This window comes from Megascapheus bottae, chromosome 25, assembly GCF_031878675.1.
Source record: "Megascapheus bottae isolate mThoBot1 chromosome 25, mThoBot2.hap1, whole genome shotgun sequence".
NCBI lineage: Eukaryota > Metazoa > Chordata > Mammalia > Rodentia > Geomyidae > Megascapheus > Megascapheus bottae.
Genome location: NC_143533.1, coordinates 8365596 through 8382822, shown reverse-complemented (window position 1 = coordinate 8382822; position 17227 = coordinate 8365596). Strand labels below are relative to the sequence as shown.

Genomic DNA, 17227 nt, shown 5'->3' with positions numbered 1-17227 from the left:
GCATGCGTGGTAGGCTGAGAACAAAATCTTTCACAAAAAGCAACAATCAGACCCCAGAATGATGCCATGGATTGCTATGGAGTTTCTGGAAGAGTCCTAGAAACCAGTCACCCACTGTAGGCTAGAGTTTCTGCGGGCTCTCCATTCTCCTGTATAACTACTGCATTCAGAACCCCACTCAGCCTCGTCCAGGATCAGAACTAAGGCAAGAAAGATCACAGGCATGAAGGAGAGAACTGGCTAGGCAGCCTAGGAGGGAGAGTGGGGCAGGGGGCTTGCCTTGTGTGGGACCGTGCCACTGGCTGCTATAGGCACACAGCTAGCCTCACATGTCAGCCAGCGAGGGCTCCTCAGAAACAGTAAATAAGGAGACAGAATAAAGTGGTTTGATTAGGAGTTGAGGAGCTGGGAGTCCAGGGTTCAAATTGTGTGTGTGTGTGTGCGCGCACACACACACACACACGCGCACACATGCCAGTACTGAGACTTGAACTCAGAGCCTTCAAATTTTTTTTTTTGTCAGCCCTGAGGCCTGGGCACTGTCCTTGGACACTTTTTCTTTTTTTGCTCAAGGCTAGCTATCTGATACCTGAGCCACAGTACCACTTCCAGCTTTTTCTGTGTATGTGGTACCCAGGAGTCAAATCCAGGGCTTCATGCATGGTAGGCGAGCACTCTGCCACTAGGCTACTCTCCTGGCCTAACCTTCAGCTCTTGATTGGCTTTGTCACTCAAGGCTAGTGCTCTACTGTTCAAGCCACATCCCTACTTGCTGCTCAATTGGAGATAAGGATCTCATGTAGAGGGGTGAGAGCTTGGCCTAGTGGTAGAGTGCTTGCCTAGCATGCATAAAGCCCTGGGTTTGATTCCTCAGTATCCCATATACAGAAAAAGCCACAAGTGGCACTGTGGTTCAAGTGGTAGAGCACAAGGACAATGCCCAGGCGTTGAGTTCAAGCCCCAGGACTGGCAAAATAAGCGAGGAAATGGGGTCTCTCTACTCTTAGCTCCTAGTACCCTGTGTTCTTATCTCTGATGGCATCTATCAAAAATGTCATTCCTTAGCCAGGTGCCAGTGATTCATGCTACAATCCTAGCTTCTCAAGGAGGCTGAGATCTGAGAATCAAAGTTCAAAGCCAGCCTGGAAGGACAAGTCTGAGATTCTTATTGCCAACTGACCAGCAAAAAGCTAAAAGGAGAAGTGTGGCTTAAGTGGTAGAACACTAGCCTCTGGGCAAAAAAACCAAGGGAGGATGAATGTAAGACCCTAATTTCAAGCAGCAGAACTAAGAAACACATAACCGAGTTCACTTTTTTTATTTATATGGGAAGAATGATTGAAAGACTGAGTCTCAATGGGGGAAAATACCTGTTTTGTTGGTCCCATCCAATCCCAGCACTGAGCCAGAGACAGCAATCATGCAGTTATGTTCCCCAAACAAAAAAAGTAAATGAACCTGTTGTTTAGCTTCCTGAGTGTATTTGCTGAATGGATAGAAAGGGGCAGTAATTACTGTCGTATGAACACCACCAAAATAAGCACTTTTTTTTCCCTGTGCTCAGCTCCCGTGGGATGGCCTGAGGTATGACACAGGGAGAATTCAGGCCGTGTAGGCTATCACAATATCCCACGAGAATATGAGGGAAAAAAAGTTAGCCTCAGGGGTCCCCAGCAGGATAAGGATGTGTCCAGCTTCACAAGACAGTCATCAACGCACAAAAATCAAAGCAGGGTTGTTGTTAGCTGACTGGATCAGTGAATTCTTCCTGTATTGAGGAGGAGGGGGAAGAAGAAGAAGAAGAAGAAGAAGAAGAAGAAGAAGAAGAAGAAGAAGAAGAAGAAGAAGAAGAGAGGAGGAGGAGGAGGAGGAGGAGGAGGAGGAGGAGGAGGAGGAGGAGGAGGAGGAGGAGGAGGAGGAGGAAGAGGAGGAAGAGAGAAGAAGAGGAAGAGGAAGAGGAAGAGGAAGAGGGAAGAAGAAGAAGAAGAAGAAGAAGAAGAAGAAGAAGAAGAGGAGGAGGAGGAGGAGGAAGAAGAAAGGGAAGGAGAAGGAGGAGGAGGAGGAGGAGGAGGAGGAGGAGGAGGAGGAGGAGGAGGAGAAGCGACAACAACTGCATCTTACCTGTTTTTCTTTTCCTTAAGTAGTTTATTGGCAATGAGCAATGAGAATCTCAAAGACTTTTTTTTTTTTGGCCCCAGGTGTCTTTGAATTGCAATCCTTCAGCTCAGCCTCCTGAGTCACTAGGCTCACAGGTGTGAGCCACCAGCACCCAGTTTCTTCATCTCTCTCTGTGCTTTGTTTTCTTACCTGAGAACTAAGACTCGTGCAGCCCACCAGAAAGCATGAATATATTAGGAAACGAAACAAAACAGTGACACCCCCCCACCACCACCATAGGAGCCTGGCGCTTCACAGTTCAACCACATGGCACTCGTTCTCGCTTTCCTCAGTATTCAGAAACCTCATCACCTTTAATTCTTTTTTGCCAGTCTTTGAACTTGAACTTAGGGAGTGAGCACTGTCCTCGGGCTTTCTCAAGGCTAGCACTCTACCACGTGAGCCACAGCATCACTTCCGGCTTTTTCTGTGTATGTGATACTGAGGAATGGAAACCAGGGCGTTATGCATGTTAGGCAAGCACTCTACCACTAGGCCACATTCCCAGCCCCTCACCTTTAATTTTACCACAGGGTGCCTGTCTAGCTTGAGTAATCTTCCATGAGGAAGCAATGCTCCTCCAGCCCTTTGAAGCCCGCATGGATCATAGAGCAGAGAAAATATAACAGCCTCCAAACCACCAAAGCCCTCTTCAACTCCATTTCTCCCAGGCCCTGCCAAAGAGGGCTGCAGTTCATAGAATAACAAGTCTATTTTCTGGAGGAAGAGGAAGTCCTTCCTCTCCCTTCCCCCCTCCCCCCCCCCAATTCCTGGCTTGGCAGAGGCTGCTGGAGTCCCACAGGGAGCTAGCCAGGGTACTGAACACAGACAAGCGATGATGGGGCAAACAGGCTCAAGAGGCTGATGATATGGAGGCAGGGATGGCCATGCGGGGGGGGGGGGGGGGGATAATTGGGGTACCAGGCACAGGGATGGGGGAGAGACAGAGGACCTTCCATCTCTGTCCATCTCAGACTTACTTGACTGCTGGACTGTTCACTTGCTGTCACATGTGCATGAAAACTACAAGCCTTATAATTCACAGATGGTAGGAATCTCCCTGGTCGTCCCTCCCCCCTCCCAAACCATTCCTCCTCCACAGACAGCTGTTCCACCACTGGGCCATATGGTTTCCCTTGCTCTGTACCCCCACCCTGGGAAATAAAACCACTTCCCACAAAGCAATGTGGCCGCAGAATCCAACTCCATGTTCTGAGCAGGTAATTGAGACCTCCAGCTGTGACATGGCTTGTTCTGGGTTTTGGTCACACATTCGAAGCCCACTTTTAAAGCTCCATTTAGACCCAGGCAGGGCGCCCAGGCTGGCTGGCTCTGCCTGCTGCCATTACAGAGCCTAATGAGCTAGCCAGACATCAGCTTTCTGCCCAGACACACAACCAAATTCCTCGCTTCCCAGGAATTGTGTCTTCCCAGACAGATGGAAATGAACAAAGCCTTTTTTTTGTTTGTTTTCTTTAGGTTCAAGACCAGGACTTGAACTCAGTGCCTGATGCTTTTGCTCACTGGCTGTGATCCATCAAATGAGCCACACCTCCAACCTGCGGTGGATAAATCTTATATACACCTCTTCACTGAAGGCATCACTATGAAGAAAAGCTCTCAGAACACAGACTCACGATGGAAAATCAAGGGCAGAGCCTGCTCCCTGCTTACAAGCCACATCTTATTTATTTGCTTCATACTGAGCATTTATTTAGGCAGGCAGAGAGGAGCACATGGGAGCTTTCCAACTTTCTGCTTGATTAGGGACCCTTCCCACAACGGCTTCCTTCCCAGCAGTGACACATCTATATAATCCTGTCCTACTGGCTTATAAGAATGTGTCTCAGCCAGATGTTGATGGCTCACACCTGTAATCCTAGCTACTCAGGAGGCTGAGATCTGAAAGATTGTCATTTGAAGCTAGCCCAGACAGGAAAGTTTGTGAGACTCTATCTACAACTAACCAGCAAAAAGCCAAAGTGGAGGTGTGGCTCATATGATAGCACACCAGCCTTGAGTAAAAAAGCCAAGTAAGAGTGAGAGGCCTCCAGTATCAGCATACATGCACACAGGCAAACATGTATATGTACACACACACACACACACACACACACACACACACACACACACACACACACAGTGCCACCACTTCCAATCTGAGAGCTTTTCTTGGACCATTCTTTTGCTGTTTCTGACTTGTCCCCATTTTACAGCATGATCATATTAAGGATAAAAGGATGAGCCAGGCCCTGGTGGCTTGTGCCTATAATAATACTAGCTACTCAAGAGGCTGAGATTGAGGATTGTGGTTCAAAGCCAGTCTGGGTAGGAAAAGTCTTTGAAACTGTTCTCTCCAATGAGCATCAAAAAGTCAGAAGTGTCCAGGTGGCTCATGCCTATAATCCTAGCTACTGAAGAGACTGAGATCTGATGACTGAGGTTCAAAGTCAGCCTGGGCACTCAAGTCCGAGAGACTCTTACCTCCAATTAACCACCAGAAAACCGGAAGTGGTGATGTGGCTCAAGGAATAGGGCAGTAGCCTTGAGCTGAAGAGCTCAGGGACAATGCCTAGGCCCAGAGTTCAAATCCCACGATCAACCTAAAAAGAAGTCAGAAGTAGATCTGTGGCTAAGGGGTAGAGCAGTAGCCTTGAGCATAAAAACTCAGGGATAGTGGCCCAGGCCCTGAGTTCAAGCCCATGGACAGGCACAAAAAACAAAAACAATAACGAAACCCACCAGTCCATGAGGTTCTGACACAAAGTCTCTTCCACTCCCTCCTGGCAAGTGGACATTTGGATCTGTTCCAGATATGCCAACCTGTGTACCATAGAAGCTTCCCAGCCAAGGGTTGGCTAGGATTCCATTCAGAAATTTGGGCTTGGAAGCTGTCCCCTTAGCCTGAGCAGCTCAGGACACTTAATGAAGAGAACACTACAGAACTGCACAGCGCCATCTAGAGGAAACCTAAAGAAGCACTTCACATGTGCACATGCCTCTGGATTCCACTTCTCTACCTCTGGATTCCTTTCTCTCCCTTTGCATCTCTGGACTCCTCTAGTTCACTCCCCAGGATCCACAAGGCAGCTTTCCACTGAACCATTCCACTCATCTTGGGTTCCTGTGCACCTTTTCCACAATCACCATAGTTTGAAAGCACTCCCCAGAACGTTTCTTTTATGTACATGTGCCAGGGCTGGGGGCTTGAACTCAGGGCCTGCTGTCCTTTAGCTTTTTTTGGTTGGTCATGGGACTTGAACTCTGGGCCTGGGCATTGTCCATGAGCTCTTCAGCTCAAGGCTACTGCCCTATCCCTTGAGCTCTAGTGCCACTTCCAGTTTTCTGGTGGTTAATTGGAGATAAGAGTCTCTCGGACTTTAGTGCCCAGACTGGCTTTGAACCTCAATCCTCAGATCTCAGGCTCCTGACTAACTAGGATTACAGGCATGAGCCACTGCAGCTGGCTTGTCCCTTAGTTTTTTAGCTCAAGGAAACTGCCCTACCACTTGAGTTACAACCTCCACTTCTGGTTTTTTTTTGTTGTTGTTTTCTGCTTCACTGGGGATAGGAGGCTCATGGACTTTCCTGCCCAGGCTGGCATTGAACCATGGTCCTCAGATCTCAGCCTCTTAATTAGTTCAGCTTGTTTCCCAGAACTTCTAAACCCAAAGCTTCTTCCCCTGATAGATGAGAGACAGAGGCCCAGAGAGCAGGGAACCTGCATCAGTTCAGGAGACCACAGCTAGCCACAGGAATGCTCAACAATCTTTCCCTCAGCCAGCCCAGGACTCACAGCTGACAGAACCACCATGGCCTCATGCCCAAAGAGGTGGCTCTCTGCCAGAGGCAAAAGCCAAGTCCCTTCAATAAGGGGGGCAGGGGTCGGGCCCTCCTAACCCCTCAAAAGCCAAAGTCTGCACTGTCAGACCCACAAAGCCCAGGCCTGGCCCAGGACTGAAGCAGGATGCATTAGAGGAAAGGAGGCAGAACAGATTAGGTAAAATAAGGCCTGGTAAACCACAGCCAGGAACTTAGAGCGTATTTAGAAACATAGGCACACTACTGTCATTACAATCCTTGCACTCTTTCATAGACTGCAGTATTAGCACCAAAAAACAAACAAAACACAAGAGCAGCTTTCTCCATCTGAAGTTGCCTGCTGGCCCCAAACAACTAATATGCTCTGAGAACTAAGAAATAATGATAATAATAATGAGAGATACATCAGCTGGGTGGTGGTGGCTCATACCTGTAATCCTAGCTACTCAGGAGGCTGAGATCTGAGGACTGTGGTTCAAAGCCAGCCCAGGAAAGAAAGTCCTCAAGAGTTTTATCTCCAATTAACCACCAGAACATCAGAAGGGGAGCCATGGCTCATAAGTGACAGCATGCTCTAGCCTTGAGCAAAAGAGCTCAGAACAGCGCCCAGACCCTGAGTTCAAGCCCCATGACCACCACCAACAACAACAAAAAGATACATATCTTAGAGAAGCAAATATTTGGAACTTGGAAAATTGGCTCCTCCTGGCACAAAACGCTTATCTCAAAGAAGAAACATTCGTGAAACTTCACCAACCCTCACCTAGATCCCGTGACAGGACCGGTGAAGCTCCTTCCCCACCCACCCCCAAACTGTCCTGCCAGGCATGTAACTTTTTGGGAGGGGGAGGGAGTGAGGGCTGAAGACTTTAGCTAGATCCAAACCTGGCCACTGGCCGAGAATGTAGCCCCAAACCTAAACCCAGCCTCCAGGGCTTTCAGACACAAAAACAAGGAAGAGGGGGGACCATTTGTACCAAGCTGCATGGTTTGTTCTAGGGCTTGAACCTGACCTGTAGTTCTAGAACCCAGTGAGAGAAGGAAACCCTGACAGAAAAGGGAAAACAGGAGAAGAAGGAGGCGGCAGATGGAAGAGAAGTGGAGACCAATTTTGAGACTTCTCTACTGGGGAGGGGGTGGGAGGGAGGATAGAGGGGGGCGAGGGAGGAAGGAGGGAGGAGGGAGGAAGGAGGAGGGAGAAGGATGGAGGGCCTCTTGTTTCCTCCCCAGTATCCATCCACTGATAGTGCTTTCTGCTAGTCCATTGTGCAGAAACAAGATTAAAAGGGATGGGAAGGACAAAGCATCCATCTCCCTAACAAAGGCCTTTCCACTTAGTAAATTAGGAAGGTCTTTCCACCTGACACACTTTTAAAGGGAAATCTTCCATTACCATGTACAGACAAGACTACCCAAACAAAAGAGCCATCCCCAGTGACTATTCTCGAAGCCCCCAAGCAGGCATCAGAATGGTTTTATGGACTAGAGATACTAATCTAGTCCATATAAATTTTTGAGGACCCTTTATAGAGGACTGAAGGGCATTTGAACTTCTAAGGCTGTTTCAAAGAGATTTCTGCAGCTTCTGCATTTACCTTGCCAAAGGCTTAGCTGAACAAACAAACAGAGAGCTCTAAATCAGGCTGATTTACTATCGGGTTTCCACAGTTTGTTTGGCAGATGGAATCTTGTGAATAAACAGAGGCCAAAGCCGGGGTCCTCTCCACCTGGCTACACCAAAGAGAAGGAAGGCTGGGAATCCTGCTTTGGGAATTTTCCTGTCTTTTCTGTTCAGAGCAGGGCAAAGGTGAGGAGCAGGGCAGTTCCCCTGTGTCTGGCTTTTGCTCAGGCTGGTTTCATCCTGGGGAAGATGGGTCAGTGCTCTTTGCTGTTTCTCCCCCAGAAACAAAGGAATTAACTTGGTTCCCTTGGTGATAATTCAGTGAATTCAGTGAACTGGAGGAGACTCCCTGAATATGCCAGCCTGCTTATGTGCATCTAACCTGTGGCTTTCACAGAAGGGATAGCAATACGCATACAAGGCAAGCAACATAGAAAGCATGGGGGAGGGACTGAGTGCTGGTGGCTCACACCTGTAATCTTAGCTACTCAGGAGGCTGAGATCTGATGATCACGGTTCAAAACCAGCCTGGGCATGAAGTCCATGAGACTCATCTCCAGTGACCACCAGGAAACTGGAAGTGGCACTGCAACTCAAGTAGAGAGCCAGCCTTGAGCTGAAGAGCTCAGGGGCAGCACTCAGGCCCAGAGTTTAAGTCCCATGAGCTACCAAAAACAAAAAAGGGGGGTGGGGAGGAAGGAAGCAAGCAAGCAAGCATGGCCAAGGGCTCCTTATACAATGCCAACATCAGTACCCACAAATACATGTGTGTGATTCTGAATGCCCACCCTGGTGCACATACCTGGCCCTGAGCTCTTTGCCCACATTCCCTCATTTACTCCTCACACATCGCCAATGCTAGGGAGGTTCTTCTGCTACCCCATTTTTCAGTTGAGTACACTGAGGCACAGAGAGGCTTTGTGATTTTCCAGAAGTCACTCAGACAGTGGGCAGCTTCGCTACTTGCCTTTACATCATCTGACATGCCCTGTACACATGGATACACTCCATCCCATGTCCACACAGCCAGACCTGGCACAGAACTGCCCTTCCTCCAAGGATCAGTGAGACCCAGGGATTCTAGTTCATGAAGGTTTATTTTTTGAGGGTGCGCGTACTGGAGTTTGAATTTGAGGCCTGGTGTTGTCCCTTAGCTTTACCACTCAAGACTGGTACTCTACCACTTGAGGCACACCTCCACTTTCAGTTTTTGGTGGTGACCTGAAGATAGTGTCTCACAGACTTTCCTACTGAGATTGGCTTTGAACTACTATCCTCAGATGCCAGCCTTCTGAGTGGCTAGGATTACAGGCACAAGGCACTTGGCAGTACCTGGCTCAGCTAAGGTTTAGACTGGGTAGAAGAATGCTATCTCCTGAGTTCAAGTATGAAAATTCTCCAGGCTGAGAGACTGACACCCTGCACCTGCCCACCCTTCCCCATAAGCCCAAAATCCCAGGGAACTTCCAGCCCCCAGTTCCCCGCTAACTTCCTGGGCAAACCGGAAGTTAGACATTTCTCTCCTTACCCACAGGTAAAGACAAAATGGAGACAATGGGATGTGTACTTTTACCAGGCAACCTGGTTCTCAGGCTCTTTGTGAGCCTTGGCAATACCTGGTCCACAGGGCATGAGAGCATCCGCTCTCCCAACTAAGCCTCATCCCCACATGTGGAGAAGGAGGGCAGCTGATCAAGGCCTTTCACAGATGGCTCTTCAAAGACATTGAAAGGGCCAGCAGGAGGCAGAGGGAGGCTCATAACTGTCATTGTCTCCCTTTTGGAGCCACTCAGCAGCCCTTAATCAAAGAGCAAGCATTAGTGGTGATTTAGGGTCTGATGTGTCCATCTACCATGCAGTCCTGCTAATGGTGGCTCTTCAGAATCATCTCTGCTACAAAGGCTAGAGCCAAGGAATCCTCTTTCCATCCACTTTGCTCACTCCACAACCCAAAGCTCAGTACTATCCCAGAGAAACAGCCTCAGGGTTTCAGTGACCCAGTCCCACAGAGGGCCCCACAACAAGGTCCCCTAACCTCTGTACCTCTGTGTGTGTGTGTGTGACCAATATTTGGGGCCTGAACTTCTATAGGGTCACAGCTGGTACCTCTATTCCTAAACCAGGGCTTCACACAGATATGCAATAAATGTGAATAAGTGAATAAATGAACTGTAAGTTCTATGGCAGGAGCATCATTAAAAATCTATTAATGTAAGCTGGGTGCTGGTGGTTCATGCCTGTAATCCTTGCAACTCAAGAGGCTGAGATCTGAGGATCAAAACCAACCATGGCAGACAAATCTAAGAGACTCTTAGCTATAATTAACCACCAAAAAGCTGGAGGTGGAGCTATAACCCAAGTGGTAGAGCACTAGCCTTGAGTAAAAATAAATAAAAGTAAAGCTCAGGGACAGCACCTAGACATTTAGTCTAAGCCCCAATTCCAACACACAAAAAGAAGAAGAGGAACTTTAGAGCTGGGGTATAGCTTAAGTGATAGAGTACCTGCATAGCAAGCTTAAGGCTACGAGTTCAACCCCAGTACCACTAAAAATCTCCATTTTAAAGTTGAAATGTGGATACAGACATACACGTGCAGAGATGCAGAGAGACAGAGAGAGAGACAGACAGAGAGACTCTTTGATTCAAAGACTGAGCCCTACCTCACAGCCCTCATAAGGAACAAGTCCCCCAATTTCTTGCTCTTAGATTTCTAACTTCCAGTTTACTGAGAGAGAATAAACTTGTTTAAGCCCCCAGCTTCCCTGAGAAGTGAGCAAACCCATGTTAATTTGGCTGCCTCCATCCCCTTCCAGCTCACCATGCTGCGGTCTGGTTGAATTAGGTCAGGTCCAGTCTGGTTCAGTAGGGTCAACAGCCTCCTCAGGCCCCACCACACATCTGCCCATCTCCACAGCTGTGTGGGGAAGGATTCTCCTCCCACCCCCAAGATGTCTCTGTATAGCCCTGCCACGAGTGACACAACACCTTCAGAGTTAGCACGGGTGACAGTTCTTACCTGCCTGTCTTATCTTTCTCTGGTCATCATTGGGCTCCTGGGGGATGATTTTCTAGAAGGTTAGTCTTCCTTTCCCAACAAAGACGTGGATGCCACAGAAGTAGCCATTATTCTACAGTAAGCCAGGGTTTTTTCAAACACTGGTTTAAAACAGTCTACTGAGCCCACCAGCGCCAGGGTCTCACATCTATAATCACTGCTACTAAGAAAGTGGAGATCTAAGGATCGTGGTTCAATGCCAGCCCAGAAAAGAAAGTCCATGAGACTCTTTTTTTTTTTTTTTGCCAGTCCTGGGCTTGGGCTCAGGGCCTGAGCACTGTCCTTGGACTTTGTCAAGGCTAGAGCTCTACCACTTGAGCCTCAGCACCACTTCCGGCTTTTTTTTCTATGTATGTGGTACCGAGGAATCGAACCCGGGTCTTCATGCATGCTAGGCAAGCACTTTAACCACTAGGCCAAACTCCCGGCCCCTCCATGAGACTCTTAGCACCAGCAAAAAACTGAAAGTTGAGGTGTGGCTCAAGTGGTAGAGTGTGAGGCTTGCATAAAAAGCAAAGGGGAGCCAGAAGCAGATCACTACAGTTCAAGTGGTAGGGCATTAACCTTGAGCAAAAAAGCTCAGAGATAGCACCTAGACCTTGAGTTCAAGCACCAAGATTGGTTATGCATGTGAATGCATACACATGTACACGTACACGTATACACACATACACACACACACACATCTGTTTCTGGTTTAAGCATGCCTTATACAAGAAAGCTCTTCCCTCACTAATCTACAGGCTCCCCGAGGGCCGCTACTATCTATCACCTGTGTGCCTGTCTCCTACATCTTGTGCAGAGGGAGCAGTAAATATATGCTGAGTTGGCAGCACCACCATAAGGCACAAATTACTCACCAGGGCCCAAGGACCTCGTAAGGGTTTCAAGAGATCCATGGGCTCACTGAAAACAAATCACGCAAGTGCATGTAGATGCCTGTGTGTAGATTCGTACACAGTGTGTGTATTTTCCCAGGGAAAGCATTCATGGACATCTCTGAGGAATTACCATGACTGAGAGCCAGGAACCAGTGGATGCCTGTAAATCCTATTGACTCAGGAGGCTGAGATCTGGAGATCTCAGTTCAAAGCCAGCCTGGGTAAGAAAGTTTGTGAGACTTTTAGTCTCCAATAAACTACCAAAAAAAAAAAAAGCCAAATGTGTAATGGTGGCTCAAGGGGTAGTATGCTATCCTTAAGCAAAAAAAAAAAAAAAAGCCATCAAGAAGGTAACTTCATTTGGTGTGTACTCCTACAAGGGCTTAAACCCAAGGCCTAGGTATTATCCCTTAGCTTCTACACACCCAAGGCTAGCACTTTACCATGTGAGCCACACCTGCACTTCTGGCTTTTTGGCCCTGGCCTGTGGCCACCCAATTGGCAGGCAGTGCCTGACCATCCCATAAGAAGGTGGTCTGTGCAATCAGGACACTTGGCACTGCTCTTTGCAGTGGTTGAACTACAGGGAAAGCTCAGGCCCGAGTTCATATCCCCACTGCTCTGTCATTTCCTGCATTGGTCATTGAGGCTCAGACACCACACCCTGCCCTGTGCAAGTGCTAGGACCCCAGGGTCACCTGACTCCCTCAGCTTGTGTACACAGAGCCACAAAAGGCTCAGGGCTTGCCAGGCACTGGTGGCTCACACCTGTCATCCTAGCTACTCTGGAAGCTGAGATCTGAGGATCACAGTTTAAAGCCACCACAGGCAGGAGACTCTGTGGGACTCGGATCTTTAATTAACCATCAGAAACCAGAAAGTGCAGTCTAGCTCAAAGTACTAATGAGCTAGCCTTGAGCATAAAGAGCTCAAGGAGAGCACCTAGGCCCTGTGTTCAAGCCCCACAACTGACAGGAAGGAAGGAAGGAAGGAAGGAAGGAAGGAAGGAAGGAAGGAAGGAAGGAAGGAAGGAAAGGAACGTAGGTAGGTGCTGGAGTTGTTTGCATCCCAGATACCCAGAGTCTACTTATATCTTATAATCCTAGCTACTCAGTAACCAAGACCTTACCTTGCCCAACGCCACTCTGCCTTTATATGTTTCTTTCTCTTTTTCCTATAAGCCATTGCTATAAACCAGGCATTGGTAGATCACACTTGTATCCTAGCTACCGGGGAGGCTAAAATCTGAGGATCCCAGTTCAAAGCCATGCCAGAAGGGAAGTCCATGAGACCCGAGATTCTTATCGCCAATAAACCAACAAAAAGCCAAAAGTAGAGCTGTGGCTCAAGTGACAGAGATAGCATAAGCAAAAGAACTCACAGTGTGTAGGTCCTGAGTGACAGCCCAGTGCTGGCATGCATGCATGCACACACAACCTCCCCAAAATATAACAACAAACAACATCCACAGCAAAGTCTCCATGGGCCTAATTCCATCCATCTGGTGCAATTAGTCCGTGGGCCTTGGACTCCATCAGGCCCCTTTCAGGCAACCGCCACAGGAGGCAAAGTGAAGTGCCCAAAGCAAGCGAGAGCAAGAGGCCCTGAGTGCCTCCTGCCATGCCACACTGCTCCCCTTCCTCTGCCCCTGGCCACCTCTACCCCTGCCTACAGGGCCTTCAGCCATCAGCAACTCAGCTCCACCAACTTCACACAACTATTTGTCATGGCTTCCCCTACAAATATTCCCTTCACAAGGAGCGTGGTTTGTTTCTTCCTCCAGCCTCTCTTCCTTCCGTCTCCATCCAACTCATCTCACACCTCCATCCAGCTAAGCCTGCCACAGCACCCCATCAAGGGGTGAGCCCCGATCCAGGCACAGGGTGCAGCCTCATCTTGGCTCCTCAGTCTCCTCTCCAGAAACACCCAGTCTCCCCCCAACCCTGTGCCCAAATCAGGCCATGAAGTGTAGCTTCTAATCTGATGCTTTCACTCACTGGCTGGCACTCTACCACCTGAGCCACGCCTCCAACCCCCAAACCCATGATTGTATCTGAGCACAGGAAGAGCTGAGACATCTAGGGTGAGCAGCTGAGGCCCGCTGGACAGTGGGACATTTGTTACTTGTGCCCTATTCAACCCCTCCTCATGTTCCCCCTAAGCCTCCATCCCCACCCTCACCCCCAAAAAGGCTGGGACAGCCCCTACATACGAATGCAGAAGTCTCCATTCTCGTAGTAGCCAGGGCAGCACTGAGACCGCCGCCGGTACATGGTCCGAAGTCCACGCCGATACGCTGTCTTATAGCTGATCCTACAGACACAAGGGAGAAAGGCACTTGAAAATATTGAAAAATCAATCCGTCCCATTTAGAATGATATTTGTGTTAAGCTCGATCGAGGATGCCATTCAATAATTACTTGAAAATGCATGGCGCCTTTGAAGTTGGAGAAGCGCAATAAAGAAAAATCGATGTGAGCTGCGGTGACACAGAATGTATTACCCGATGTGGGGTTTGAGAAATCTGCTGACTTCCTGTCTCCTCCAGATAGAAGGATGCAGGGAGATGCCAGCTGGGGTAACATAGTGGGGTGACTGCTTCAGCCTGGGTTCTTAGAATGACCAAATTTGGGGGTAGAGCACTCTGTGTTCATTCCAACTGTTTGCCACCAAGCTAGCACTTCTAGTCTTGGGGTGCTGGCTGCCCACTTGAAGACTGGGTGCAGAGGCAGGAAAAGAACCTCTGAATCATTCTGATCCTACATTAATCTTCCACCACTGAAAATAATGGCTTCCTGCTGGGCACTGGTATCTCACTCCTATAATCCCATTTACTCAGGAGGCTGAGAGCTGAGGATCCTGGTTTGAAGCTAGCCTGGGCAGGAAAATTTGTGAGACTTGTAAACCATCACGAAACCAGAAGTGGTACTGTGGCCCGAAGTGGTAGACTGATAGCAAGCCTTGAACGAAAGAGCTCAGAGACAGCACCCAGGCCTCAAGTTCAAACCTCTACAATTGACAAAAAAAAAAAAAAACATTCTCCCAGAAATCTCCACTGTTATGCTCTGTGGATTACAATTTTTTATTGCATTTTGAATGTTTTGTTCTTATTTTATTCTTATTTCTCCACATCCCTGCCTCACTCTCATTATGTCTTTTCTGTTTCTTTTTTGTTGTTGTTGTTGTTGATAGTGTTGCTTTTGTATTGTATTGCTTTGTTTTATATTAGTGCTGTACCTGGAGCTTAAACTCAGCACCTGAGCTCTGTCTCAAGTTTTCTAGTCAAGGCTAGTTCTTTCTTCCAGTTGATCTACACCTCTACTTCTGACTTTCTGCTGGCTAATGGGAAATTAAAGTCTCACAGACTTTACCTACCCAGGCTAATTTGAATCATGATCCTCAGATCTCAGTCTCCTGAGAAGCTAAGATTGCAGGCATGAGCCAGCAGGCTCAGCAAATCATTGCCTTGAAGGCAAACCTCTTTCTTCCCACTCACCCAGCATACCTGCTCTGTGCCCTCCCCCACCTCCCAGAGGAACACAGCTTGGGCCCCTGAGGGTCCTGTATCTGCCTTTCAGAAAAGACTGGGCCAGGTGGAAGAAGCAGGTCCCTCCCCTGGGGCTGGAGCCACCCTCCCCATCCTTCACACCCTCATGAAAAATGACAGCACAGGGCCCCTGGGGAAATCAGTGCTATGTGTGATGTTGTCAAGTGAGCTAAGGTCATTCTACTTTATCAAAAGCCCTGAAATGGGTGGTAAGCTGGCCTGGTGCAGACTCTACTTCCTGTGCACCCGAAGGCAGCTTGGAGTAATCTAGGGGAGTCTTGTCAGCCTCTCAGGTGAAGAATGACTCTGACATAAGAGGTCATCAGTCCATTCTCTGCTCCACACAGGATGACCCCCAATTGTTTCAGCAGAGGAGCTGGGCTTGGCATGCCAAGCATCTTTTAGGAGATGGTACCCCACTGCTTTGGCTCCCCAGACTTGTTCCCTGCCCCCAGTGGAGGAGGCAGGGCGGGGCCAGGCCTACTCTAGGGAGAAAAAATGCTAGCGAGTCCACCACCACTGACGGATGGTGTTGCTGTCAGCAGTGCTCTCCCTGGGTCATCAGGAAAGCAGCACAGACTCAATAATCGAGTCAAATAAGTCATGTTCCAGGAATACAGGATATTTTAATAAGCAGCTGAGTATTCTCCTGGTTCAGGGATGATGGACGGCAGCTGGCATCTCCAAAAAACAATGGAGTTATACTTCAGAACCAGCTCTACTTGGCAGAATGGAGATGCCAGGATTCAGTGGAGAAGCAGCATTCCCACTTTTCTCTCTCTCTCTCTCTCTCTCTCTCTCTCTCTCTCTCTGTCTTTTGTTTGTGCCAGTACTAGGGTTTGAACCCAGGACCTGGAAACTGTCCCTTAGCTTTTTTTGCTTAAGGCTTGCGCACTACCATTTGAGCTATAGCTCTACTGCTGGCTTTTTGGTAGTTAGCTGGAGATAAGAGTCTCACAAGACTTTCCTTCCCAGGCTGGCTTTGAACTGTGATCCTCAGATCTCAGCCTCCTGAGTAGCTAGGATTACAGGTGTGAGACACCCATGCCTGGTAGCATTCCTACTTCTTTCAGCTGTCACTAGCTAGGGACACAAACAAGTAGTGTTGGCAAATTTGGAGGAAGGGAGAAAGGAACATCTGGTCTACCTCATACTCTTCACCATGGGAAGAGGAGGAAGATGAAATGACAGCTGAATAGCAATTCCAACAATAATGATGAAAACTTGGAGCAAAGTCCAAACAATAATTCCCTGTAGGCAGTAGAGAAGGAATTAACATGGACAGGTAGTAGGGAGAAATAAATATTTGAAAGAAGGGATTGGTCCTGGCAATGCATGGGTGGATGAAATTCAGAGAAAACACAAGCAAGCTGTGTGTTGGTAACTCATACCTTTAATCTTAGCTATTATGGAGGCTTAGATCTAAGGATCACAGTTCAAAGCTATCCCAGACAGAAAAGTCTCTGAGATTCTTTTTTTTTTTTTTTTGGTGCATCATGGGACTTGAACTCTGGGCCTGGGCACTGTACCTGAGCTCTTCGGCTCAAGGCTATGGCCCTACTCTTTGAGCCACAGCCCCACTTCTCATTTTCTAGTGGTTAATTGGAGATAAAGAGTCTCACGTTCTTTACAAACCAGGCTGGTTTTGAACTGTGATCCCCAGATCTCAGCCTCCTGAGTAGCTAGGATTACAGGTGTGAGCCACTGCACCGATGAGATTCTTATATTTAATTAACAAGCAAAAAGCCAGAAATGGAGCTATGGTTCAGCCTTGAGCGAAAAGGCCAGGTGAGAGCACAAGGTCTTGAATTCAAGTCCCAGTAGTGGCAGAAACAGACAAAACACACACAACAAAATTTAAAAAACAAAAAACAAAAATAAGCCAGGTGCCAGTGGCTCACGCCTGTAATCCTAGCTACTCAGGAGGTTAAGATCTGAGGATCACATTTTGACCTGTGTATAAAAGTCTGTGAGACTTATCTCCAATTAACCACCAAAAAACAGGAAATGGTGCTGTGGCTCAAAGTGATAGAGCACTAGCTTTGAGCTGAAGAGCTCAGGGACAGTGACCAGGCCAAGTTCAAGTCCCATGAATGACTTAAAAAAAATCCTGGTTTGAAGAACCAAGAGAAAAGTCCAAGC

The 17227-nt window shown here is 48.1% G+C and overlaps 1 protein-coding gene across 7 annotated transcripts in view; it reads right to left on the bottom strand.

The window, feature by feature from the left end:
• Positions 1-17227, bottom strand: part of Megf11 (multiple EGF like domains 11) — a 239223-nt gene that overhangs the window by 138407 nt on the left and 83589 nt on the right. For all 7 annotated transcript variants that reach the window (XM_090358153.1, XM_090358156.1, XM_090358154.1 and 4 more), the window contains exon 4: positions 13751-13851. In XM_090358153.1, the coding sequence (XP_090214279.1) occupies positions 13751-13851 (101 nt within the window). The remainder of the gene's footprint in view (positions 1-13750; positions 13852-17227) is intronic.